The sequence below is a fragment of the Crotalus tigris genome, unplaced genomic scaffold (assembly GCF_016545835.1).
Source record: "Crotalus tigris isolate CLP2741 ecotype Arizona unplaced genomic scaffold, ASM1654583v1 scf7180000017567.3851432, whole genome shotgun sequence".
NCBI classification, from domain to species: domain Eukaryota; kingdom Metazoa; phylum Chordata; class Lepidosauria; order Squamata; family Viperidae; genus Crotalus; species Crotalus tigris.
The window spans coordinates 1,503,912-1,531,777 of NW_024096477.1; the positions used below are offsets into that span (position 1 = coordinate 1,503,912).

General features: G+C 36.8%; 1 protein-coding gene and 1 long non-coding RNA gene across 20 annotated transcripts in view; one reads left to right on the plus strand and one right to left on the minus strand.

Annotated features, from left to right (window-relative positions):
• The window catches only part of AFDN (afadin, adherens junction formation factor), a 110,071-nt gene extending 91,921 nt beyond the window's left edge, over positions 1-18,150 (minus strand). For all 19 annotated transcript variants that reach the window (XM_039350141.1, XM_039350047.1, XM_039350002.1 and 16 more), the window contains exons 1-2: positions 17,225-18,150; positions 706-901 (exon numbers count right to left, since the gene is read on the minus strand). In XM_039350141.1, coding sequence (XP_039206075.1) covers positions 706-901; positions 17,225-17,347 — 319 coding nt within the window. In that variant the 5' untranslated portion in view covers positions 17,348-18,150. The remainder of the gene's footprint in view (positions 1-705; positions 902-17,224) is intronic.
• LOC120311032 lies at positions 16,457-20,913 on the plus strand. Its single transcript, XR_005557508.1, has 2 exons — positions 16,457-16,907; positions 18,150-20,913. It is a non-coding gene; the product is annotated as an uncharacterized LOC120311032 (long non-coding RNA).
• The last annotated feature ends 6,953 nt before the right edge of the window (positions 20,914-27,866 follow it).

Consider the following 27,866-nt stretch of genomic DNA (forward strand, 5'->3'; position numbering starts at 1 on the left):
GAAACCGACCCATGGGCCAGCAGTTTGACATCCCTGCTTTAGCATAAATGACTTCAGATGGTGATAATGATTAGATTTTACCCCATCTTTTTATATGTAATTAAAGGAGGCAAATTTGTATATTATTCTTTCCTCTTATTTTCCCTACAACAGCAAAACTGTGAGGTTGAGAGTGAGCAGGTGGCCTAAAGACATCTAGCAGGCTTTCAAACCTAAAAGAAGACTAAAGCTCAGTCTCCTAGTTTCTAGGCCAGCGCCTTACTAAAATGATTCTCAATACATAATGATGCATAATCATTCAGATTATCATTATGCTATTACTGTACACTCAGGAACTATAATGGCTCCTTTAGGAAAAAAATGTTCATAGCCACAATCCCAATATTCCAGGCATGTTTCCTAAAGTGACCAGTCTCTGAATAAGCTTTCAATCCTTCAAAACTTACTGTAAGATTTACATCAATGAAATATGCTGAGAATTTTTTTGAGCCCATAAACTTACTAAGGTATCAGAGTGCTCTGATTGCATACATTTTTACTGGTACATATTTTGACATTCTTAAGTTTTAGTATATCACTGCCAGTTAGCAATTTCTTTTTCTCAAATGTTAGCTGCTGAAACTGAGTGAAACAAGATACTTTATGAAGCCTATTTTTTCCATTGCTGTCATTTCTTTTTTAAGAGCCCAAATAGAATACACTAACCTCCACTGACGTGCACCTCATAAAGTGAATATTTTGGAGATGATAACATTCGCATATCTGGCCGGAATTTTTCTGCAAGTGTTTCTATCACATCCTGAGTTGTGGCAGTGCTAGACACACGGATACACTTTGTTGCAAAATTTCCCGCTGCTTTGTCTTGAAAATAAAATCTCATAACTCCATGGAATTCCAGATCCTGCAATGAAATAAACAAAGTTCATTTGATTCATTTTGATTAAAATAAGCTTAAATGTGATTGTTTAGATAGATTAACTGCATTACACTAAGTAGAAAAAGTATATTAATACAGGGAATATTCTACTTGTACTATATGTATAAGAATATTAAATTGGAAAACTTTGACATGAAATGGGTAAGTTTCAGATCATAACAGGCGGAGGATAAACTAAAACTTCTCAGAGACTATCATGTTTTAAATTTCAGTGTTTTTCATGGAAAGTTTAGATCTTTGAAGAACCAGTGGACATATAAATTATATAATATTAAATTGGCAAAGATTACTACTTCGACAGACTGTATTTTGAGAACATCTCCAGACACACACATTTTGCCATGTTTCCTAATGCTTTCCAATTGTAGTGGTACTATAAAAAAAATCGTTGCTCAAAACAGAAGTTGAAAAGTAAATTTGAGAACTGTATCTTAACATCAAAAAACTAGGAATCATAAGCTATTATTGTTTTTAGCCTTGTATATTTTTTCAAGAAATTTCTTTGTATTTATTTCCAGTGAGATCAATGTTTTAATTAGTGCTGATCAAAGTTGGTGCATTTGGTCAAGTTAACTAATCATCCTAAAAGATGCATGACTCCCATAAGACACAAGTAAACAACCACTTGACAAAATGGGTGTTGGTGGAAACCTGGTGAACTTATTTGGATATGGAAAAGTGTGGAACAGGACCTGGTAGTCTTGTCTGCTTCCCAAATGCCTTGTTCCTAACTCTCATGAAAAAAAAATGCACTGTGAATGACACCGTTGTTCCTGTTGAGGTTATGGAAAATCGGAAAAGTTGAAGCTTTGCTCAAGGCTCAATGGGCCAGACCTTTTATTCTCTGTGTTACTTTGTAAAATTGAACATATATAATTCAGATTTCTCAAAATGAATACTTAGAATGTATTAATTTTAGCAAAATCACAGCAATACTATTTTAACAGCCTTACAAAATTGTTTCAGTTTTTATAATTGCTTAATTTAAGCAGTCAAATTGCTTGACAATTTAAATTCTGACAGAACATAATTCATATATGTGGACCAAATAGACTTTTTGTTGTGATAACATGTTATAACTAAGAGACTCTGATAATTTAATTCTGCCTAAGCAGTTAAGTAGCATAACAACAACCATGAACAAATCTCAAGACTTTACTAGATGGGGTACATAACTACTATCTATTTACTAGATAGGGTACATAACTACCTACTCTATTTCAAAGCTACTGTATTAGAAAAACATAACATGATGAATAAACTATTTTAATCAATAATCTTAACCAAATATTCAAGTATGTAAACTGTGTTCATCAAATAATTCTTTGGCTTTTCCATGTTAATGTAACCAAAGTGGTTTTTACTATGAGTGGCAGTCAGTTTTTAAAGCAATTATGTGGAACCTCAAGATTGAAACCAGGAGCACTGTAATAGCCCTAAGGTAATTTCATGATATATTTCAAAAGATACCCAATCAATTATATCAGAGTATTTTAACTCAATGCAATATTTAGGCTGACAATGTAAAATAACGTATCTATTGACTGCAATTCGATGTGCACATAAATAATTTCATTCTCTACTTCTCCCAGCAGATGCTAAGTTTGGCAAGTATTAACTACAGCAACAAATGCAACATAAAAAGGCTTCAACAAATGTAACATAAACTGCAGTTGCATCACATTCAATATTTTAAGAACATTATGAATAGCTTTACTAAACAATGCAACAACAAATAGAAGTTTTAAAACATTTTCTTCACCAAATAAAATGTTACTAGAGCTTTGAAGGCATTCTACATGAAAAAACAGAAGTGTTAGCAATCCTTTTATAATAAAAACATCATAACAATTAGACAGACAAAAAGTGGAAAGGTTACTGGTTAATACAAACAAGCCTTCAACAATCTTCCCTGCCATTAATAGCATTGTGACTGCTGTAGCTCCAAACAGAGAACTTAGAAAAAATGCAGAAGCAACTTGATACTTTCCAGTAGCACTTATCAAATTGAGATGCTCATGAAGGTACATTACATTGGTACTTTATTTTCTTATCCTAACATTTGGGGTTAATAATCAGCTCAAAAGTAAGATGGATCTGTTGTCAAGTACAATCCAATTTATTAAAGAGCCTGTGCCCAGAAAGGGAAAAAAAAAAAACCCTCAACAATAGATTTTTGAATTAAACAATCTCTGAACAAAGCTAGAAAACAAGTATGTTAAAAAAAAATATGTTAACTGCTCATCCCAATTCATTCTTCAATGTTCTATCACTAACAAAATGAAATTCAATGGTGAAAAAAGTAAGGTTCTACATTTAGGCAAGAAAAACCAAATGTACAGGTATAGTATAGGACAGCGGTTCTCAACCTGTGGGTCGTGACCCCATTTGGGGTCGAATGACCATTTCACAGGGGTTGCCAAACAACACAGTCCGCCATTTCCCCCCCTTTTCCTTAGCTGTGCTACTCCCTTTTATTCTATTGGCTTTTGAAAGACAACAGAATAGACTCTCTTGAATAGAGTCTAATTCTATTGGCTTTCAAAAGCCAATAGGAATTGTCCAGGCTGTCTCTGCCCTGCTGAGCCCGCCAAAAGTCCCATTCTGCAAACGGTGCTGCAAGTTGTCTACAGAGAAGGCGAGCTATCTGGAAGTTTCCACCCCTCCCTGCTGAGCAACTACTAAAAATGTAAGTAAAAGAGGGCCAGGGGTGGGAGGTGGGAGGCCGGCGGGTGCAGGGAGGGTTGCTGGCGCGCGTGGGCCCAGCGGGTGCCTTACCTCCCTTGGGCTGGGCCAGCTGGTGGCCCAGCCGGTGGTCGGCCTGCTCCGTCTCTGCCGCTTGCCAGCTACACCTCGGCCAGCGCAGGGGGCAGCACCACGCATGCGCGGTGCTCCCGGGCAGGGAAAGTCCTCGACTTACGACCGGTTGAGTAGTCCTCGACTTACGACCGGTTGGGTAGTCCTCGACTTATGACCGGTTGGGGTCACGGCATTAAAAAGGTTGAGAACCATTGGTATAGGGGGGACCCTGCTCAATAGTAGTAACTGTGAGAGGGATCTCGGAGTCCTAGTGGACAATCACTTAAATATGAGCCAACAGTGTGCTGCAGCTGCCAAAAAAGCCAACACAGTGCTAGGCTGCACTAACAGAAGGATAGAATCAAGATCATGTGAAGTATTAATATCACTTTACAATGCCTTGGTAAGGCCACACTTGGAACACTGCATCCAGTTTTGGTCACCACGATGTAAAAAAGATATTGAGACTGTAGAAAGAGTACAGAGAAGAGCAACAAAGACTGCTCTTAGGGGACTGGAGGCTAAAACATATAAGGAACAGTTGCTGGAATTGGATATGTCTAGTTTAACGAAGAGAAGAACGAGGAGGGACATGATAGCAGTGTTCCAATATCTCAGGGGCTGCCACAAAGAAGAGGGAGTCAAGCTATTTTCCAAAGTGCCTGAAGGCAGGACAAGAAGCAATGGATGGAAACTAACCAAGGAGAGAAGCAACCTAGAACTAAGGAGAAACTTCCTGACAGTTAGAACAATTAACCAGTGGAACAACCTGCCTCCAGAAGCGGTGAATGCTCCAACACTGGAAGTTTTTAAGAAGAAACTGGACAGCCATTTGTCCGAAATGGTATAGGGTTTCCTGCCTGAGTAGAGGGCTGCACTAGATGACCTCCAAAGTCCCTTCCAACATTATTATTATTATTATTATTATTATTATTATTATTATTATTATTACATTCAATTTGCATTCTCCTCTCACCTTGCTCACCCAGAATTGCTCCCAAATCAGGCAAGATTTCCACTCACATCCCCCAGCCAGCAAAAAGACACTCACGTGGCCCATCTCTATGTACTTTGTGTATGCAACTATTTATCAAAAATCACTCCAAAGATATATCAAGTACACAGAAACATATTTCCCATTTCTTTTCTAGCAGAAGCAGCAAAAAGCTAAAAGAGGTGAAGCAAATTGAAGGGTTAGCTATGCTGGAAAGGGAAGATAAACAGAAACAATAAAAGAAAAGTGATAGAAGTTCTATTTAGGTATTAGGAGATCCTTAAAATTCACAAGCCATCAACTCCCCTCAACTGACAGTTAATTTTCAATGGTCTGCAGACATTTTCATTTCCTTCTTATTATGTGTTTTTAATAGCAGCATCTCCTCAGCCAATATAAGACAACCCCCCCTTCCCTTAATTCACAGGTAATTATGAGGATGGAGGACAGCGAGCTTGTTTCCTTTAGCTAGGATTAGTATCTGGGTGAATGTATTTAGCATAGGTTCCTTAGCAGTCAAAGCTCCATGAAGAATAAACATGCTGAAATGCAGCAAAAGTAAAACTAGATTTTCAGACACATTTACAAATTAAAAAAATAAATTCAAATACAACATGAAATTAAGTATGATAATAATTCCATGTCACTCTTAGCAGCGAAATGGCACCAATAAAACTATTGTATGAACTACTATTTTAGGGAAATACAAAGTTTTCCCTATTATTTTGTTTTGCTAAATCATAAAATTTCAAGTTTGGAATATTTACCTTCAAAAGTAATTTTATAGAGTTTTCGGAATAACAGTTACAGTTTAATAAAACTGTAACTTTATTGTATTAATATAGAAATAGCTTTCCTGCTTAAAAAAAAAGCTGTTGTTTTAATTCTGCAGTTTTTACATAGGCACTTCTCCAGTGATTCTAGCAGATAAGCTGTAAGCACATTTAAAAGAAGTTAATGCATAGATTCTTCATTGAACTAATTTCTTTCATATTATAATTTTTTAAAATACATTGACAATAATCTGCAAATATTTTTTTAAAAAGAGTTAAGATTAGATCTTCCACATCCAAAATAATTTGGAATCAAATAATTAAAGTAGGAATACACATCTATATCTTATTATTTATTTCTTTACATTTTCTTCATTTTTCTATGAGCACACTGAAAAAAATGAATGCTATATTTCTTTATGATTTTGAAGTTGGGAACACATGAAAATGGTAAATAACCCTTAAAGAAGTTTAACAAAACCATAATTTCCAAAGAGCCACCTCCTAAATTGAAAATTATGCTGTTGCCCACATATATGATACCTTTCCAGTAATTTTAGTCAAAACCCTCCTCACCCCTCGAACAAATATTAAATGCTACCTGCGTTTAAATACTAAAATATTCTCAGCCTCTAATTTAAAGCATTCATTTTTAACAGATAATCACACATATTTCTGTCATCTTAAAAAGTATCTCTTTAAGCATTCTAGATTATCCAGTATAGCATCACATTAATAGAGAGGCACACCTCTTTGCAGTAAATAAGAAATATTTAATGGCAGCCCTAAATCTTGAACAGATCAATATTAATATCTGCTCGCATATTTATGTTCCCTTGCATATTCTATTGTTCTTCAGAACCATCTGTAAGTGAGGCATATGGAGAGTCCTTGGTAAAGGGGCAACTGATCCCAAATAAAATTTATGTAACCTGTCAGCAGTACTAAAATTAAGGAGTTACTTATTTCTGCCTCCCCCAACAGGATTATAGCATAAAGTCCTACTTATTTTCAAAGGAAAAGATCAATTGTTTATGCACTTAGCTTTAATGTCAACTAGACAACCCATGACCCTTTGGGTCATTTTTTCAGAAATATTGCCTTACCAGACTCCTTGCTATCTTCAACAATGACAGAACTTCTAATGTATTGCTTTCAGTGAAAAAGCCTGTTCAGAAGTATCTGGCTTGAAAATATCCCATACTAAACTAGCACAAACATAAGCACAGAAATATTTTATGACATTTTATGTTATGTCATAAACTGTTTTATGGCAATTTTATGTCATAAAATGTTTAATTAAAATTTGCAAAATTTCAATTCTAGCTAATCATGTGTCCCAGATTTTGGACACATTCTGTAGATTAGGCCATTTGAGGTCCCTTGGTTCAAAAGGTTCTGACCAAGTTGTACTGTTTTACCCAATTAAACATTACAAGAAAGAAGAGTTTTAATAAATACAGTGGATAGATATACATAACGAATAACTGTGTTAATGAAGTATCTCTTTTCAGTAATATCTCTGTATCATCCTAAATCATCAGGATCAGCCTAGGGAAATGAAGGTAAGCTAAAGGAAGAACAATGACTAAGCTGAAACCCAGTAAATTAGAGACACTGTGAATGGCTGAGTCTTTCATTCAATAATTAGGAAAGTAATTAGGGAAGGAAGGCCGTACAGTGCTTTGCATTGAAAGAGGATGGAGATCTCTGAAGCTCATGTTTAGTTCCTTAAATATCAGATGGATCTTTTTTTCCAGTGCCAGAAGTTGCAGTATAATCCTGGGAAAAATCTCACTTGGCTTAAAGAACTGCTGATAATAAATCTTTTGCCTTCAAATTTGAAGCTCTACACAAGTACAGAGGGAATATACTTTTGATATACTTACCTGATAAAACCAGGTCAAATCTGTTAGTATTTATAGACTAGGTGTAGGAAATCTACAATGCTTAGGTCCTGTTTAGAACCCTACCACCCTATTTTTCATGTACTCCCACCAAATTTCTGTACAGTGATATGAGGGAGACCATTCTTGGTACACATGACCAGGTAAGAGAATGCTCTCTCTGTTGGGTTACTGCTGATTTTCATTTGATACTACTTAGTGTTCCACATCACATAATTTCAAAATGTGTATGTCTTTAGAAATTTTAACCCTTATTGTAATTAAGTGGAAATTGGGGTTTAAAATGGATGTAAACCCAATGTAAGGGTTTTTTTTTTTTCAAAAAGAAAGATCAGGATATAAATGCTATAATTAGAACTGGAAAAGTTAATCCCATGGTCTTCTACTGGTTTCATTTGAATACAATTGTAAAAAACCCATACGCTATTTATCAATTCCATTGATGGAAGCAAATCAGATGCAGAAATATTAGAAGAGATTATTTGTTAAATGATTATTTTATCAATAACTCTAGTAGTAATACCTTTATAATTCTAATGGCATACTGAAGAACTACCAATGAAGTGGCAATCCTGAAGAACAATTTGATAGGACATTTATAACAGGAAAAAAAAACTTCTGCTGCCAAATAAATATGTATTTATTCCAAAGGTTTTCTATGATGCCTCTTTTCCAAATAATTTTATTAAGAATAATTCATGTAAATAATATAAATCAATACAAACTATAAAAAATGCAAATAAAAAATACAAAAGGGGGAGGTGAAAGAGGAAAAGAAAGAAAAAAGGAAAAGAAAAAGGAAACAGAAGTAATTTCTTTCTTCATCCCAGCAGGTAAAAACAATTTTAATAGTTTATCACAATCTCTAAATAAAACATATTCCCTCTTCTTCCCATAGCTCATCTCTTAGGTACGGAAAACAAAATCAAAATGCCGCATCAGTCAATCTTTATCAGCAAAATCCAGTGAAGATAGGTTTTCTGTGTGCTTAATAGCTTTAAATAATATGGATTCTAGCCCATAATACAATTAACATTCACTATTTAATATCAAATGTATGCCAACTGATTTCAATGGAATTAAATGAGAAATAAACAATTTTGTGTCCATGGGCTTGAAATACAAATACTATTCCTGGCACCTAACCAATTCCAATGTAGTGCACCTACTGGACTAGGGGAAAAGAAAAACGAAGAAATGTAGCAAGCACTCTGTATGCTCTGGTAAAAAAGTGTTTTGAAGCTGGACTTGTCCATCACAAAAGTCCTACATGTCCATCAAATATTAGGCATTTTGTGAGGATACTCACAAGATGCCCTCAAAATTCCAGTAGTACAACTAACTGGGATTCTTTCTTGTAGATCTAACCTCACAATTATTTATCATTTGAGGAACTATGTCACAAAATGTTCAGATACAGTAATTAGATGTTATGATAGCAATAATGTTTACTCACATAATATTCAATAGACAAAGCATATTAATTATGATGATGTCACATTCTGAGTTGGAGGGCAATAGAGACTATTTTTTTAAATGATGCCTACCTGTATAAAGATATATGAATCCCATCCAATTTCACATGTGATCCCCACACATTTTGACCTCTAATCCTATCCACTGCTGAAATATTTTTCCATAATACATTGCACATTTTGGCAAGAAAACTTTTTTTGTTTGATAATGTAAGATGGATTAATGGTAAAGTATCCAAAGTTCAGAAATTATGTTTATACTAGACTGTATTTTGAAAAATTAATTATCATTCATATCATGAATAGCTCTAGTGGAAAATAATATTCAACATTTATAAAACAATGTTTATATATTTTAATTCAAAAATATTTATTTTGCTTATTCATTTAATATATATAGTCAATTCATTTAATATATATAGTCAATTTCCTTATGCAGTTAACTGTATTTGTCTTTTTGTAAATTGCAGTTTCAACTAAAACTTCAGATGGAAAAGAATATTACTATGTTCGATTAAATAAAAATTCACAATATTTCAAAAGCCCTGTCAATATATTTATGATATACAGAATTTGCTTATTTTATTCTTTTTGCAAACCCCCATAAAATAACTTAATGAGATTTCTTGGCAAATGATTTGGCACAGTTCAAAGTTTTCACACTGAAAGTTCAGAACAAAACAACCCATATATCTGTTCTTTCTGCCCCCCTTCCCTGGCTATTTTACATATAACTTCTTTCAATCAACTTTTGCATATAATGTGAGAGTCATAAACTACCAAGATTGTCAGTCTGCATCAGTCCACAATTACATTTCAAATATGTTCTTTTAAATAGATTGCGAGTAATATCAGTAATAATGTGGCGGCATCATTAGTGCCCCCACAATTATTAAAAATGCTGCCAATATGTTCTTGATTGATAACTTATTAATACAAGAGAATTTACAACTTATTTCTGTACATATTAACAACTGCAGTTTTTAATTAATCATACAGTTTGAAATAGTAGACACAAGTATCAAAAAGGTATGAGACAATGGATATTTTGGTCTGTTGAGAGTCTTTAAGGAATCTTTATCCGTATAGCTATGTGCATCAGTCCTAAGTCATTAAGCCCTAGAGTCCTTAACCTCAGCCCTAACACAACGTCAACCAAATATATTTCTCACCAAAAGCTTCACTTGGATATAGTTTGAGTTTGCCAGGAGACGAGGAAGAAACAGTTTAAAATACAAAGAGCTTCACTAAATAACAGTGGAGATAAGAAACACAATTATAGTTCCTCCTATTTTCTGTCACTCATGTTGCCCTTTCTTACTTTTTCTAACGGTCAGCTTTGTTGTTGCCTAATGAAAACTGAAAAGGACGTAGGCTTTCTATCCAACCCACAATAGCAAGCTGAAAGTATTTTTTTCCAATATATATCTAGCTGCCAACATATCTCTTGTGCTACTGCTGAGTGTCTGTTACAGTAGTAATACTACAGTGTTTCCCCAAAAATAAGACCGGGTCTTTTTTTTTTTTGCCTCCCAAAAAGGCACCAGGTCTTACTTTTGGGGGATATCTTACTGCCCTCCGGCACTGACAAATCCACCCAGCCGGCCTACTTCTTCTTGGGATGAAGGAGCAGCTTCATGCTGTAGCTGCATTCCAGCCTGCATTTTACAATCAAGCCTTTCTGGAAGGCCTCTGCAGACAAGTACCGAGCTATGGATTCAATTCATAGCTCAGTCCTCAGCTGCAGATCTCTTGAAGAACCAGCTATGGATTGAATCCATAGCTCGATTCTCAGCTGCAGTGGCCTTCTTCGAAAGGCCTCTGTCTGCAAAATGCAGGCCTGGCTGCAGAAGACGCTGCAGAAGAATTGGGCCAAAGAGGAGAGGCCTGGCTGCAAGGTAAGTGGGTGCGGGGCGCATGGGGCAGATCCACACACTCCAGCCTAGCTTGATTTTTAGGTGTGCCTCGCTCCAAAAGTAGGGCTTATTTTTGGGGTAGGGCTTATATTAGGCCCACCCCCAAAAAATCAAGCTAGGGCTTATTTTCGAGGTAGGCCATACTTTTGGGGTACAGGGTATTTAGCAATAGCAATAGCACTTAAACTTATATACCGCTCCATAGTGCTTTACAGCACTCTCTGAGCAATTTACAACATTAGCATATTGCCCCCCAAAATCTGGTTCCTCATTTTACTGACCTCAGAATGAGGGAAGGCTGAGTCAACGTTGAGCCAGTCAGGATCGAACTCCTGGCAGTGAGCAGAGTTTGCCTGCAATATTGCATTCTAATCACTGTGTCACCACACAGTGGTTAGAATGCAATATATAAATGGATATTGAATTCCTGTCCTTGACTACCTAAATCACAGAAAATGTTAGTCAGCTATGAATGAGGGTTATCTAATGCTAAAATGCTGCTTAATTTGATTAGCTAACAAGGTTGCAGTTAGAAAGCAAGTCCTCTCTTGCTGAAAACTTTCTGAAAGAGAACTCCATTTTATCTTGATCTCCTACCCTTGGCCTGTTTGGGGAAGTGAACAGGTCCAGACTGGCCATGAAAGCCAACCAGGTGACCTTGGGTTAGTCAGTTTGGTCTAATGGTTAAGGCACTAGGATAGAAAGCGAAAGACTGTGAGTTCAAGTTCCACCTTAGTCATGAAAACAAGCTTGATGACCTTGAGTCAGTCACTCTCACTCAGCCCAACTTACCTCACAGGGTTGTTGTGGAGAAAACTGCCTTGAATTATTTGTAAAAATACTTTTAAAAAGGCAGGATACAAGTAAATAAATATTTAAAAAATAAATACGACTGAAAATGAAGTATGTGTAAAATTCTGCTGATGGCAGAAAAAAATCCCAAATTAGCATAGCTATGCATGAGGGAGTACAAGCAATTCCAACTCCTTATCAAAGAGTAGATAGTAAAGGTCTGCCATATGATTCTCTGCAGCCTCTCAACATTTGTAGATCAGTCTCACTTTCTTTCAAACATCAACAATTAGCTAGGGAAAGGGGCACTGATATGTCAGTGCTCTACTTTGCTGTGTGCAACAGCAGTAGCTGGTTCATGAGAAGAAAACAGTATTTGAAAAAAACCAGTTCCCCAAAGTATACAATTGATAGGACAAACAGTAAAAGGGAATAAATTTCAACTATAGTTACTGACTGTGAGCCTCTATATTAAGTGGAACTAGAATCTGATATATGCAACACGAATAGAATAGAATAGAATAGAATAGAATAGAATAGGAATAGAATAGAATAGAATAGAATAGAATAGAATAGAATAGAATAGAATAGAGCTGGAAGGGACCTTGGAGGTCTTCTAGTCCAGCCTGCTGCTCAAGCAAGAGAACCTATACCATTTCAGACAAGTGACTGTCCAGTCTCTTCTTAAAAACTTTCAGTGATGGAGCGCCCACAATTTCTGAAGGCAAGCTATTCCACTGGTTAATTGTCCTCACTGTTAGAAAATTTCTCTTTAATTCCAGGTTGCTTCTCTCTTTCATCAGTTTCCAACTATTGTTTCTTGTACTGCCCTCTGGTGCTTTGGAGAATAGTTTGACACTCTCTTCTTTGTGGCAGCCCCTCAAATACTGGAATAGTGCTATCATGTCGACCCTGTCCTTGGCTGCGCTGCTCCAGGCGGGCCGTGCCTGGGATGACTCTCCTGGGGGGGGGCTGGTGTAGAGGGGGCCGTGGGGGGAGCGGGGCTGGGCAATGGCACGTGTGCCCACAGAGAGGGCTCCAAGTGCCACCTCTGGCACTTGTGCCATAAGTTCGCCACCACTGGTATAGGTGGTACCTCGCTCAATAGCAGTAACCATAAGAGGGATCTTGGAGTCCTAGTGAACAATCACTTAAATATGAGCCAGCAGTGTGCTGCAGTTGCCAAAAAAGCCAACACAGTTCTAGGCTGCATTAACAGAGGGATAGAATCAAGATCATGTGAGGTGTTAATACCAGTGCCTTGGTAAGGCCACACTTGGAATTCTGCATCCAGTTTTGGTCACACAATGTAAAAAAGATGTTGAGACTCTAGAAAGAGTGCAGAGAAGAGCAACAAAGCTGATCAGGAGACTGGAAACTAAAACATATAAAGAATGGTTGCTGGAATTGTGTATGTCCAGTTTAATGAAAAGGAGTAGGAGTGACATGATAGTATATTCCAGTATCTCGGGGGTTGCCACAAAGAAGAGGGAGCCAAGCTATTCTCCAAAACACCTGAGGGCAGGACAAGAAGTAATGGATGGAAACTAATCAAGGAGAGAAGCAATCTAGAACTAAGAAGAAATTTCCTGACGGTTAGAACAATTAATCAGTGGAACAACTTGCCTCCAGAAGTTTGACTGATCCACTAGAGGTTTTAAGAAGAGACTGGATAACCAGTTGTCTGAAATGGTATAGGGTTTTCTGTCTGAGCAGGGGGGTCGGACTAGAAGACCTCTAAGGTCCCTTCCAACTCTGTTATTCTATTATTCTAAAGAACAAAATCTGGAATACTTGAAAATATCTATGTGAAATATAAAAGCTTGACTTTTGATTTTTTGTAAAATGAGTAATTCAGCATCATTCAGTACTGTATTTAATTGTGAAGCCCTTTTGAAAAGAGCTTGCAAATTTTGTTCCTTAAGGAAGCACTGTGCTACGTCACTAATAGTACAACACTGGGAGTAGGTAACAGTCAATAGCAACCCACATATTGTTGACCTACAATGGTGACCAATCCAACAAATATAACTAAAATGCTGGTAGTAGCAGTTCAGCAACATTCAGAATGCCACACATTATCTATACTGTACTGTGCTTTTCACAACATACATTCATTGTAATAAATAAAAATGCTGGAGGATGAAGGTCAAAGGAATAAGACTGAACTGCTGGGGGAGGAGAAAGATTAGGTAAAGGCAAAATATGCTACAGAGAGCCTAGAGTCCTCATTAGGTGTGACATATCGCAAGGAATTCAGAAGCATACATTCTTTGCCAGGGTTTCTCTCCTGTGGGATTACAAGTAGTCTTCGAATTACAACCATTCATTTAGTGACCATTCAAAGTTACAACAGCAATGAAAAAAGTGATTATTGACCATTTTTCACACTTATAATCGTTGCAGCATCCTAATAGTCAGGTGATCAATATTCGGATGCTTGACAACTGGCTCATATTTATGATGGTTGCAGCAAAGTCAATGGGGGAGCCAGATTTACTTAACAATCATGTTACAAACTTAACTAAAGCGATTCACTTAACAACTGTGGCAAGAAAGGTCATAAAATGGTGTAAAATTTACTTAACATCTGTCTCACTTAGTAAGAGAATTTTTGGCTCAATTGTAGTTGTAAGTCAAGGACTACCTGTAGTTACCTGGGAAATAAAATCCCCATTCTTACTGTTAATATTCAGAAAAGTTACTAAAACTACAGTACTTGGGATATATGAGGGCTGCTTCTTTTATTTTGTTAACTGTTACTATTGTTATCAATTATCTATGGGTGTGGGGTGTGTGTATTGTTCAAGAGTATTGTTGTCAATAAGGGCATATTGCTTACATGCACTTTAATTGGTATGAAAGCACTTATAATAAATAAATAACAGTGTAAGATCCAGGAACATAATTTATGCATGGATGAATTAAATGATGAGGTACAAACAGAAATGAAGTCATGAAGTCTGTGCAAGACAGAGAACAGGAAATAACTTAGTTACCATGACAATACAGGTGTTTCTCTACTTTCATATTAAAGAAAGCAAGTTCAGCACTGCTTAAGTTTAAGGAAATTCCATTAGATAAAATGTTGAAATGTTTCTATGTTGCTAAGTGAATTCTTTTAAAAATACAAGCATCCAAAGAATGGTGGCCAGTGTATAGACGTAATCACACATCATATTAATCTAAAATATCCGCTGCATTAGGTAAGCATTTCGCAATACAAATGTACAAGGTGACTTGTACAGAAGAATTAAAAGCATTGTTCTATTCTACAAAAGCAAACCAAAATCAAATTGCACAAATATTGGAGTTTCAGGGAAAGGCAGCCAAGAAACCTAAAGAACTATCCTGTTTACTAAAATCCATTGTTAAATATTACTTGTAATAAGAACGTAAGTTCTCCAAAGATTGCACCCTTGCCTATAATATTTCCTCAGATAATGACAATTTATGTACCTGTGCCAAATTTAACTTGAAAAATGCATTTTGAGCAGGCATTATCACAATAAAATTTTAACTGCTAATCTAAAACAGTTTTCAGTTTGTAACCTGTGATATGAGGAAAAAATACAAACATAATCAACCTGTATTTAAAATAAACTAACAAGTGTTTTACTCCAAAATAACCAGATTCAGCTGTCTATATGCTTACTTAAAAGTCTTTATAGAGAGATAAATTTAAATACTAAACAGACTGCATAGATGGATACACAAAAATATTTTCTTTCTTGAAGCTGACCTATTTATTAAAAAATAATTCTAACATATTAGATATTATCAGAAGGCTTCCATTAACAACTGAAGATCAACTACAGTCAAATGCAAATTTCATCTGTTATCTTGGAAACAGGTATGTGATAAATCTCTACTCAATAACAGGCATCATAGTTCTGTTTTGTCCAGGGAAAAAACAGCTTTTAAAATTCTTGACTCATCATCTCTCATATCAGACTTGCACACACTCACAACTAGTTAAAAATATAACAGCACCAGCAGTTAGGTGTGGCTTTAAGATTATTTTTAAAGTTTTTCTTTTTAAACAGAGTTTTAATAAACATTTATCCATTGAGCTTTCCAATAAAATATTTTTTCAATACTTTGAAAGAACCTCTTAAAATTAACTTTAAAAATGCAGTATATTTAAACAAAGTCTATATTTTGTTGAAGTATATACATTAAGGATAGTATTTTGAACAGATTGTTTTCAATGTTTATCTCCACACAGAAGTAATCAGTGTAGAAATCAATTGGGTTGTCAAAATTTATTTTAAAAATAAATGTACTCATTAAACTCTTCAGCAGGAGCTGACCTTGGATACTTTCACAAAACCAGTTCTTATTTCACATACTGAATTATTTCCTTGAGAATATTTTTAAGTGTCTAAAAGATCCTGATATACTTCCTACTGATCCTAATCTGAGATTTCTAAAAAGGAATAAAAACCCTGTTGTGTGCACTTTCTTAAATCATGCTTCTATGGAAATTAGAGTACAGTACATAGAAAGGGGTGGTAATATTGGGGATCAGCCAGGTAATATAGTCCTCAGCTTACAGTAGTTTGTTTAGTGACTACTCAGTTACGATGCACTGAAAAAAGTGACTTATGACGGTTTTTCTCGCTTACAACCATTGCAGCATCCCCATAGTCACATGATTAAAATTCAGACATTTGGCAACTGACTCATATTTAGGATGGTTGCAATGTCCTGGGGTCAAATGATCCTCTTCTGCAACCTTCTGACAAGCAAAATACATGGGGAATCCAGATTCACTTAACAACTGTGTCACTAACTTAATAACTGCAGTGATTCACTTAACAACTGTGGCAAGGAATGTTGTAAAATGAGGCAAAAGTCACTTAACAAATGTCTCACTTAGCCACAGAAATTTTGGGCTTAATTGTGTTGTAGGTCGAGGACTACCTGTATTGGAAAAAGTGCAGGGGAGGGAGTCAGGAAGTGCTAGTTGGGGAATCACTGAAAGGAAACACAAGGTTGATCCGGGGATTGCAGTGGCTGGACAAGGCCTGTAACAAGAACGGCAATGCCTCCAAAGCGAAGGAAGGAAAAACCGGGGGAATTGGGGGCGGGGTGCGTGGAGAATCACGACCACGGGCCAGTGAAGGAAGTGATAAAGCCAGGGCACCGAGCCCTTCTCTTACAACACGAAATCCTTTCTTCACCGGGTGGAAATGACTACGACTGGCAATTTTGCAGGCATTAAGGACGTGGAGTCAGGTAGAAGTCGATTAATTGCCTCCCGAGAACGACCGAGACCCCCACAGAGGCAGGTCACTTTTTAATCAAAAAGGTAATTCTAGCTAAATCCAGACCTCTCCTCCACCCCAACGCGCCGGCACACTGTAGGCGAAGGAAAGGGGGACCTCTTTCCTGGGAAGCCGCCGGGTCTCTCACCTCGGGAAGGGGCGGAGTTTCCCCTCGGCGAGGATGGAGGCGTCCGCAGGACTTAAGATGGGGGGGGGGGGTTGGGGCATGTATGCATGTTGAAGTGGGGGGGCGGCGGCTGGGGAAGGGGCCAGCAACAACATAACCTCTCCGCCTCCCGGAGCGGAAAAAAGCGGGGAGGGGGGGTAGGTCAGAGAAAACAATCTTTCTCGTATTTCTCACCTCAGTGGGGGGACTGATCTCAAACAGGTCCAGCCGGTTCGCGTTCCAGTGGTTAATGATATCGGCTAGTTTGCGCCGTTCCTCCTCGCGGCTACCTCCTCCACCACCACCACCGCCCGACATCCTTCTCGGCCGTCCTCCGGGTTTCTCGCAGCCACCAACACGACGGGAGGGCCCGTGACGGCCCGGGCACGGAGTTCCCGGTGAATATGTGTTTTTTTCCTGCCCCCCAAAAAAGCCGGATGGCGGGGTACGTGTGTGTGGAGGAGGGCAGGCAGTCCTCTGGTGCCGCTCCTCGCCGAGCAAATCCTCCTTGTTCTCGAAGCCCAGACTTTGCCCCTTCGCTTCAGCGCAGGCACCGAGCGGCTCTAGGTTTGGTGGCAGCGCTTCCTGTTCGGCAGCGTCTCTCCTTTGCCTCACGGAATAACGCCGCCGCCTCTCTCCCCGCCCCGGTTGTCTCCTTTCCTTCCTCCCCGCCTTTTCTCAGAGAGAGAGAGAGACAGAGAGAGACACCGTTTCGTGCGCGCGGCCGCTCCGCCGTTCTATCACGAACGCGTCACAAACGCCGCTCACCTCCTCTCCCCCTCCCCCCGCTCGGTCCTTTGCGCGCGCACTTCCAGGAAAGCATCCGCGCGCCGATGTCAGGTCAAGAGCGGGCGAGGGCGCGCTGGGAAAGCAGCTGAACGCGAAGCGGTCCCACCTCCTTCCCTCCCAAAGCGTCTGGCTGTGTGTCTATGTAAGAGGAGAAATTAGCACTTGAGGGCGTTGAGTTTGAATCCGCGTGGACAGGGAGAGTCGCGCGGAAGCCAGGCAAAGCTGCAGGAACAATGAAGGGAGGCGACTGAAAGGGGCTGGGTCTGCATGGAGGACGAGGTTGCGGATAAGAAGCGCTGGGAGTTAACGTTCGGGTTTATTTTGTTTTCAGTTGCTCAGTTTTAAAAACCCGAAAGGGCGGCTACAAACAACCTGCGATGAGTCGCCGAAGAGTAAAACACCCACAATGCTGAGAACAGGACGTGCTAGACCCGTCTTTATAAGTAGTCTTTTCACTGTGCTGGAACCTTGTTCGGAACTGGGCAAGTCTCCATATCCTATTTCCATTTTTCTACAAGAAAAGTCTGGTTTGGAATAGACCATGGAATGAATTTTCTTGGCAACAATCCTCACTACACCTGTCCGATTAATCTGGTTGAATTTAGTGAGGTCTTTGCTGAATGCATGCTTTTAATATCACAGGATTAAATTCCATTGAACTCGAATAGATCGGGGAACTTTTGACCGTCATTGATGTTACTTTTTCTCTTGAGCAAGCCTATCCTTCCTAAAACAGCAGAAAGAATTTCAGAGAAAATATAAAAATTATCCTACGGTACATGAAAAAAATATGCAATTTTGGATTATTATAATGTGTAGTTCCCATTTCTGTAAAATGGGGGTAATACAACTTTACTTTATTATGTGAGTAAATGAGCTCAGTCTACAAAGTGGAAAATACTCCAGATTTCCTAATATACATGGAATAAACTGATAGGGTATTTCAAGTTGATTAATTTCAAAAAGCTTACCGTGGAAAACAAAGTTAAGCAGCAGGTGCCTTGGGCCAAAAAAAAAAAACCTGAATAAAGTTTTATGTTCACAGATGCACAAGCAATATAATATAAAAAGCAGCTGAGGAACTGACTTGTTTGAAGTAACATGCTTATCCATTAGGGAACTAAAAGATGAGGATGTATGTAAGCAAGATGATGTACATGCCCACCCTCTAGGCAGGTTTGTAGAATGACTTGTCTCCTTGAATAGTAAAAGAGTAGAGAAATCTATAGTCACTTGTACACAACTTAATTATTTACATTTGTTTAAAGAGGGTGGATTGAAAGTCCAAATGATTAAATTGCTTACTAGAGTAATCAGTTGGACCATCACTGCACAGATGGTATGTTTAAGTTAACTATGATCCTTTCTAAGAAGTATGACTTGGAATTCTGAGTTCCAGTCACTTCTGTCATTATTCTGAGCCTATATCTTTAAATATTCAGTAATTAAAGTCTGTTGATATAAAGGCAGGTTAAACAAATGCCAACTCATTCATTAATTTGATTATTTGATTGTTATCAAATTAATAAAATGGTTATACAAATATAGAAAAGTTAATGGATTTTTCTAAGCAAAAACAAAAAACAAAACTGGCCAAATGCCAGTAATGCTTGTATTTCCAAAGAGTTCCATCTGTGCACCAATTGTTCATCAATTAATAATGAATTTAATTCTATTTTATTGAAACTTGGAGAAATGTATATGTTTTTTCCAGTGTTCTACATTTTTTCCTGTAAATTTATGTTGCAATTATAAACTTTAAAATTACGTGTTCCGGGTGTGGAGATCTATAATGCATTGATATTGGAAAGCTTAAAAATAATTTTTGAAAGGTAAAACTGTCAAAAGTTAACATTTTTTACTTTTTATCCTGAAAGCTTTTTACACACTCGGTGAAGTGCAAGGAATTCATTTATGGATGCACAGAATTTATTTCCATTTTCTTGATAATTGTTCTTTTGTCTTCTGTTAAGGTTGTGCTTCTGATAGTGACCCATTTCTTTTCCATAAAATAAATGCTAGGTCATCATCTTAAAAAGACTTTTCATAGATCCCCTCCTATACTGGAGTGTAAAACTAGACAGATTTCTTTTAAAAAAAATTGGGCAAAGTAGCTACAAAGATCTGATACCAAGATGAACATCCAACAATTGAAAGAAGATGTGTTTGACAGGGTAGCATAGAAACCACTTACCTATAACATCGCTAAGAGTCATAAATGGTTAAAAAAAAAATAACAGTGGCAAAGGTACCTCACCAGTGAATCTTCTACCTTCTTTCTCATCCAAATGTATTTGAAGATGTTAGGGTTTTATTTAGTGGTATCAAAACAGGTAATATTCAGTATTGTTTTGACTGCATTGTTGCTTGATATGATTAAGTGTTTTCACTGTATTTTTAATCATATGTAAGATACATCAAACTCTCTCTGACTCAAAGCTGAATAAATTGGTTCCACTGCAACCCTCCACATGAGTCAGGGCAGGGGAGAGTTTTGCCTGAGGGCTGTGCATAAGAACTTGGCATGTGCCTTTGAAGAGGCCACAACAAGGTATTTACCATGTATTTTCACATACGCAGCCAGAATGAGAGTTCAAATGAATCACATTCATATAATAGCTAGATACCTACGCTGTTATCAGCATACGCTACTACTAGTTCCAGCTAAATGCTAGTGGTGTGCACCTTATCTTTGTATTTACCCTTGTTATGACTATATTTTCTCTCAGATTCCTGGAAAGTAAGGAAAATCTAAGCTTAGAAATGACAACTTTGCACATGATGGCAATCAGAACAAGGAGGAAAAGGCAAGGCCTTACTACTTTAAATGCAACAGAGAAAAGATTCTTATATTCACTATTGCTTGATAGTCTGTATTGATTTGCTCAAATCCCATAAGAGTTCCTTGTGATCTAATTAATTTCCTCTTTTCAATTGTACAGGAAAATTAAATGTTTGCTGAAACTACTAAGTAGTTAAAATTGTATTTGATCTGGGATGAGATTAGTCAGAAATCCTTTACCAATGAATGTATTCTAATTATATTTTAAACCTTTAGTAACAGTTCTGCAAATAAAGTCACTCTTAGATACTGAGATGTTTTTCACTTTGTCTCTTTTATTTTTCTTAAAATGAATGTTCAAATAATTAATAGGACATTATCAAAGGAAGAGCATAGTTGTGCTTTATCTTTTAACCCTAGTTATCTACTTATACATTGACAGGAATTGAATGGTAATAGGAAATTATATTGATAGACATTAGTAGCATCTACAGTAATAGACTCTTGCAGCAATTTTGCCTATAATAAAATAATCTATTAGAGCTATGCTATCTTAAAAACACCTGTATTTGTTTCAGTGCTGAGGAAAGGGTTCTACAATAAAGGTAGAATTTCATAAAATGTATCTAGATACCTCCCCCCAAAATGATGAAGTAACAATATTTATTGTTAAAACGAGCATGCTCCAACATACTGAAAAGCTCTAAGTTGATCAATTGTAATCAATCACAACCACTTAAAACCACCATTCCCTTCAGGTTTTTTGGTGAGCAGTGGCTGGGGCGGGGGAGGGAGGGAGCTACATAGCTTTTTGGAACAAAATGGTATATGGCAGGGGTGTCAAATGCCGGCCCGCGGGCCGGTTTCATCACACCGGAGCCACGCCCACCCCATTGCCGGCAATGGCAAAAAAGATCCGATACGTTGCGTGACGTCACATGACGTCGCGAGTTTGACATGTCTGGTATATGATATGGAGGATTCTAACAGATAAAATTACGGGGGGGGGGAACCCTGATTTATTCACAGAGATGGTTGAATTTTCTTTGAACAATTGTGGTTTCTACAATAAAAACTCAGAGGAAGTATTAATAACTGTGTTAGAAAGTTCAATTCAAATAATAGATGTATCTGAAATTATTAAAACCAATACAAACACAAGCCAAGGAGCTGTCATTATTATTTACACATGTATTTATTTAATCAATTATTCCAGTATGTTTTTAATAAACACTATTTTTTATAGGCCAGGTAGAATCATATTTAAAATACTGTTATCTTTAGCCAGAGGTATTGGATTTGTAGAATACAGTATGTATTGTTTTTTTCTCCTTGTTGAGAAAAATGTGATGGATTGATTGTGGGTAAAATGACCTACTTTCTGGACCACTAACTGGTCCAAAATGCAGATTTTAAAAAACTCTAGCACTCAGGAACATACTTTCTTTGCCATTTAAGTCATGATGCAAATTTTTTTCTCAGTCTAAATCAGACTAAATGTTGTAAGAGAGGAATGCTGATATGTAGAATTTTAGCTGACATCAAAATTTAGGTGTCTGGATCACTGAATTATAGGCCTTTAATACTATATTCTAAATCTACCTTTGCAAAACAAAACAGAAAAGAGCAGAAAAAACCATACCAGTTGTGAAACAGGTTTTTCTGGAATAAATTTAGCAGTATGCCTAAAATAGCTTACAAATTCTTAATTGCTTTGTTCAGTGCCAGTATACTTAGGTCTGTGGTTCTTTCACATCGTATATAATATAGGTAGTGATAGGATATCAGTTTGTTGATATTGGTGGCTTTACTGAATGCCAGCTATTCTTTTTTTCTTCTTTTCTTTCAGTAAATATAAATGTTACCATCAAATTCTCCTTTTTCACCAGATTCTGAACTTTTTCTGATATATAGTAGTTTCTAGAGCATTTTCTTATCCATATTTGGCAATACAATTTCCTCTCCTTTCATCTTTACCTTTTCCTATCATATGAGACAAAAATAGATCTCTGGGAGAGTCTCTGAATGATTGGCACTGCTTTGGGAAATTATTTCTATATTACAAAGTAAACCTAGCCCAGCAATAGAAATTAATTTTATATAGTCTTTAAAAAAATAAGTTTTTATTTTAAGTAGGACTCCAAATTTAGATTATGTTGATTCAGAAATGTTATTGGGGCAGAATAATTGAATATAATTAAATTATCCTTTCTTTGAACTGTTCCTACATAATTACCAAAAGCTTATGCTTATTTATTGTAAAATAAGCCTAATTGAAAACAGTGAGATTTACTTCTGAGTAGGCATAAGATTTTATTATTTTCCCCTATTAAAAGAAAGAAAAATCTGCACGTTCATTTGCGGAATGATTCCAGAGTTTGTAAATCAATGCCATCCAAATGTGCAACGAGGCTCACATTTATTGAGCAAAATAACTTTGTTGTATACTCAAGCTGTAGCATTAATATCATTGCTCTAAACAACTTGTGGTGAGAAGTTAAATATATATATTCATGCTTTTCAAATTGCACACTAATAGATACCAGATAAATCAGTAAACTCTAAAAATAAGCCATGAATAGCAGATTGAGTATTAACTAAAAAAAAAAAAAAAACCACCCTCATAAATATGTAAGCACTATTCCTACAGATACCAAACCGATTGTCTAAAAGCCCATTCCTATCTGATATACATCGGAGGCAAATATTTTTTGCACCACAATCAAGAAAGTGAGAATTTAAAAATCATTTACTCTCTCATTTAAAGAAATCTAAACAAGTTATAAAAGATAAATTATTTTGAGATTGAAACAAAGAAATCCCTCAGCCATCTCTCCTTACTCAAAAGTAAACATTCTCTAGTCTTTTTTTCAGATTATATAAGTCTTTCATTTTACCTCAAGATCATAAATATTCCACAAAATCACTAACATTAGTTACTAGTTTTCCATAATTCAAAAAAAAATTTTTTTGCTGCCTAAAGATGGTGGCTCATCCTGTAATGGACTAATGAACAGTTATAGCATTCATCACTTGGAATCAATAGTGAGTTATTGGAGATTATAGGAATTCTAATGCCACATCTAGAAGTACCAAATTGTGGAATTTTTCCTAACATCCACTTAGTAGAAGCACAATTTTTGTACACCATAAAATCTGCCTTCTTACTGTTAACAACCGAGTATAGGGATGTATTAAAATATTTGATCAAATATATTTGTGCTCTTTACAAATATCTGGGGACAGAGGCCAAGGCATCTCTTTGTTCTTGGAGGCAAGGATTCCCAGGGTTCCTTTCTTTGTTTAAAAAAAGCCTACACTTACTTGAAAAATATATTGTTACTAAGGGGTGTGGTAATTTTGGAAGATTAGATGCAGTAGTCTTCTAAAATAAATGACCTAGTAATCCAAGTCTGTCTTAACAAAAATAAGACATTATTTCATTCCACATGGTAATTTACATTACCATATCTTTCCTTCCTTCCTAAGATTTATAACTCTGCCCATCTTATGCAATATAATCATGAGCAGCTCATAATAAATATGGGGGGAAAAGAAAAATCAACATAGAAACTTCCGGTGCTCCCAAACACAACACATCCCCATGTATCCTCCAACAACTTTACTTGTCTTCAGTCTCATGCAACCCCAAAACATGGAAAAAGCCAGATCATCAAGGATTTTCAGAAGGCTAGGAAGGTAGGAGATCTTGGGAAAATGCAGAGACCACTATTGGAAAGCTGTGGTGCCTAGTTCTCACTAAATGATAGTTTTTAAGAAAAGGAAACTAGAGAGGACCTACCCTATCAGACCTAGTGGAACAAGCAGATATGCCCAGGGAGAGACAGTCCTGCAAATAATTTGCCCTGTGCTATTCAGTCTTTAAAAATGATAACTAGAATCTTGAATAGTATCTGGAAAGAAACTGAAAGTCAATGCAGCTCACAAAGCAGTGGTGTAACATGAGTGAAGCCTGAGGCATCCAAACCTGAATGCCACCACATTTCTGGATTGTCTTCAAAGCCAACTCCATGCAGAGGTGCCAACTTTTCCCCCCAACACATTCTGTCCTCTCAAGGAGATATGCAGGAATGGTGTTCTCACAATCTGTGCATTTCTTGAAAGGATGAGTGTGACTATACTAAGAAAATAATTTGGGGCTTAATTAAATTGAACCATGTCTCCGCAGACTTCAGACTTCTCCCTGAATTTCATGCCAGTGCCAGGTTTTACATATATAGTATGTGAAGCAACAAGAAGACAATACTTTTCGCTTGTTTTTGTGTAATCATGGCCAAACAATTCCTAGAAATCTTGGATTAAGGGGATGGATTAAAGCTCAAAAACAAGGGCTGGAAAATATTCTCAGTTAAGAATTGTATCAGTCTTAAAAACTAGGTTTTCAGATATTCACTGAGGAGTCATTGAAAGCAATATAACCACTTGAAGTAGTTCTGTTCTCTTGAGGCACCATAGTAATTACCTATGAATTTTTGAGCAATAAGTGTCAGTTTGAAGAATTGGATTTTAAATATATTGGATGGTTATTATTATTCATGGAGCAACTCAGTGGTTAAGACACGGGGTTTGTTAGCTTGAAAGCTGCCAACGCAGTTCAAGAACTGAGCTCCATACGACAGGATGAGCTTCTGTATTTGCTCCAGCTCCTGCCAACCCAGCAGTTTGAAAGCATACAAATGCAAGTAGATAAATAGATACCACTTTGGTGGGAAGGTAATGGTACTCTGTGATGTCTTACTGGCCACATGATCACGGAAATGTCTTTGGACAGCGCTGGTGCAATCGTCTTGAAAGGGAGATGAGCACCGCCCCCTATTGTTCGCCCAAGTAGTGGAGTAAAATCCGCAGAGATTCCTTTGCCTTTATCTCTTTTATTATTATTTATAGGATGCAGATTTGACTCTAGAATCTGGTATTTTAGGAGAAAAGAGTACTAAAGAAGGAATCACAAAATTAATAGAGTTAGAAGGGCTCTATGAATCCAACTCCTTGCTCAAGGGAATTCCAATGTAAAGCCATCCCAACAGAAAGTTGTTTGTCTTCTGCTAGGAAACACTTAGTGAAATTTACTGTCTCCTATGATAATTGGCTTCACTATCAAACTATGAGGTTTTAACACTGAGCGGGAATCTGCCTTCTTGTAATTTAAAGCCACAATTCTATATTTTCACTCTGGCATGCTTCAATATGTCATCCCTTCAACTATTTGAATAGTGCTAGTGTCCTTCTTAGTCATTTTCTTTTCCTGAATATTAATTGCACCCAGTTCCTTCACTCTCTCCTGATAAAGCTTGGTTTCTGGGATTCTTGCTTTGCTAAGATCAAGGGATATTAAGTCCACTTCAATCCCGGGGATAAAAAAAAACAAACTATCCAGACAAGACCACAGTTGTTAACAAAGTTCTGCAGCACTGTTCTCCTACTGCATACAGATCAAACCACTTTATGATCTACTTTAGACTCTTCCCAGATATTGACATTAGATTTACAATATTGATATGTGGTTTCTCCTCCCCCCCTTTTTTGAAGATAGGGGCAACAGTTGCTTTTCCTCCGGTCGTCTGGTACCGTACTTCATGGATCTCCTGAATTTCTTAAAGATAACAAATGAGAGTCTATCAAATCATCCTCTTCATATAAAGTTCAATGTGTCATACAAATGCAGAAATAATGGGAATGAATAAATCAGGCTAGGTTAAGGAAATAATAGATTTAATGCACCATATAACTTTTATTGTGCAAACAGAGTCAATATAGTTAGTTTATAGTGTACTATAGACATTTTTGTGTATCTGTGTACTTTTTGATAAACGGCTGGTGAACTTGCCAACATCTTGTCCTCCACTAAGTTTATTAGAAGGAATGGGTGTTTTCAGTGTGTGCAGATGCATTTGGATGATTTATATGTATTAAACAGGATGCCAAATGTTCAGTTCCAACCTTCAGGTCAATTGGTAGTATTTGTGGAGAAAGTTAAATATTCCCTCTGACAATAAGCTACAATCAAAGGAATCGAAAACATTTTCCTATTTTTTGCTCACTGCCATTTGCTTTATTGACATGCAAACTGAAACCACAAACAAGGTAGTCTTCAATTTCTCCAAATACTGTGAAAGATCAGAAATTCCCAGCCTATATAGAAAATAACACATTTTATATTTAAGCTAGTATTGTAGGTTAAGACCTTTAAAAAGGAAATCATTTGATTGATATAACAGCTGACCTATTAATGAATATAAGCAAAATTAACATAATTCTGTAGTACAGGTAGTCCTTGTTTAACACAACTGAGATCGGCAACTTGGTCACTAAGTGAAACTGTCACTAAGTGAAACTGCTACTGTGTTTATGACCTTACTTCAGCTTTCCATCACTTTACAGACCTGCAAAGGTCATAAAGGTGAGGACTGGTCACAAGATTATTTTTTCCATCACCATCTTAATAGCAAATGGTTGTTAAACAAGTCAATTGCTAAACAAGGACTTCCTGTACTGTCCATGATAACTTCATGGTAGGTGATGCTAGGAAGACATTAGGAAGTCTTAGTGGGGATCTGCCCCAAGTCTAGTTAACACTGCCCTGTTTCTGGAGCAACCAGTAGCTTGCAGAGATATGAGCTTTGCTTATACAACATGCTTACTCATGATTCACTGAATTACCTAATTTTTATGACTTCACACAACATGCATATTAGGCCAGAAGGTCACTTGTTAAGCTGTAATTTAGTAGTATACAAGTACAACCTTATCTTTGTTGAAAGCCAAGCCAAAAATAAAACACAAAGTCTCAGCAAAAGGTAAGAAACACCATTCAAGTCAGTCTTAGAGATAGGAGCAGTTTTCCAAAATTCCAAGGTTGGAAGCATTAGAGATTCATGGACAAATATTTGAGTTCATTTTGATGATATGAATGCACCCTCCTCTACAAATACTTTAAAAATAAACTAAAACAACACAATTCAGGCAATAGTTTGGCACTTCACTTAAGTCAAATGAATGATGTTTTTAATGTACCAGGTTTTACTGCTGATTTCTATTACTTCTACATGTTTTGAATGCTTTTGTTTTACTTCATTGGGCCTTGCCTAGAATCCATTGGGATTGGGGCTGGTTATAAATATTATAAAAATAAATAAGTTAAACAGCTGTTGGAAAAATAGGCATTAAAACTAATACAAATATTCCCTCAGAAGTCTGAATGGCCCTGATACTGCATCGAAAAGCTATTTTTTTGTGTTTTCTTTT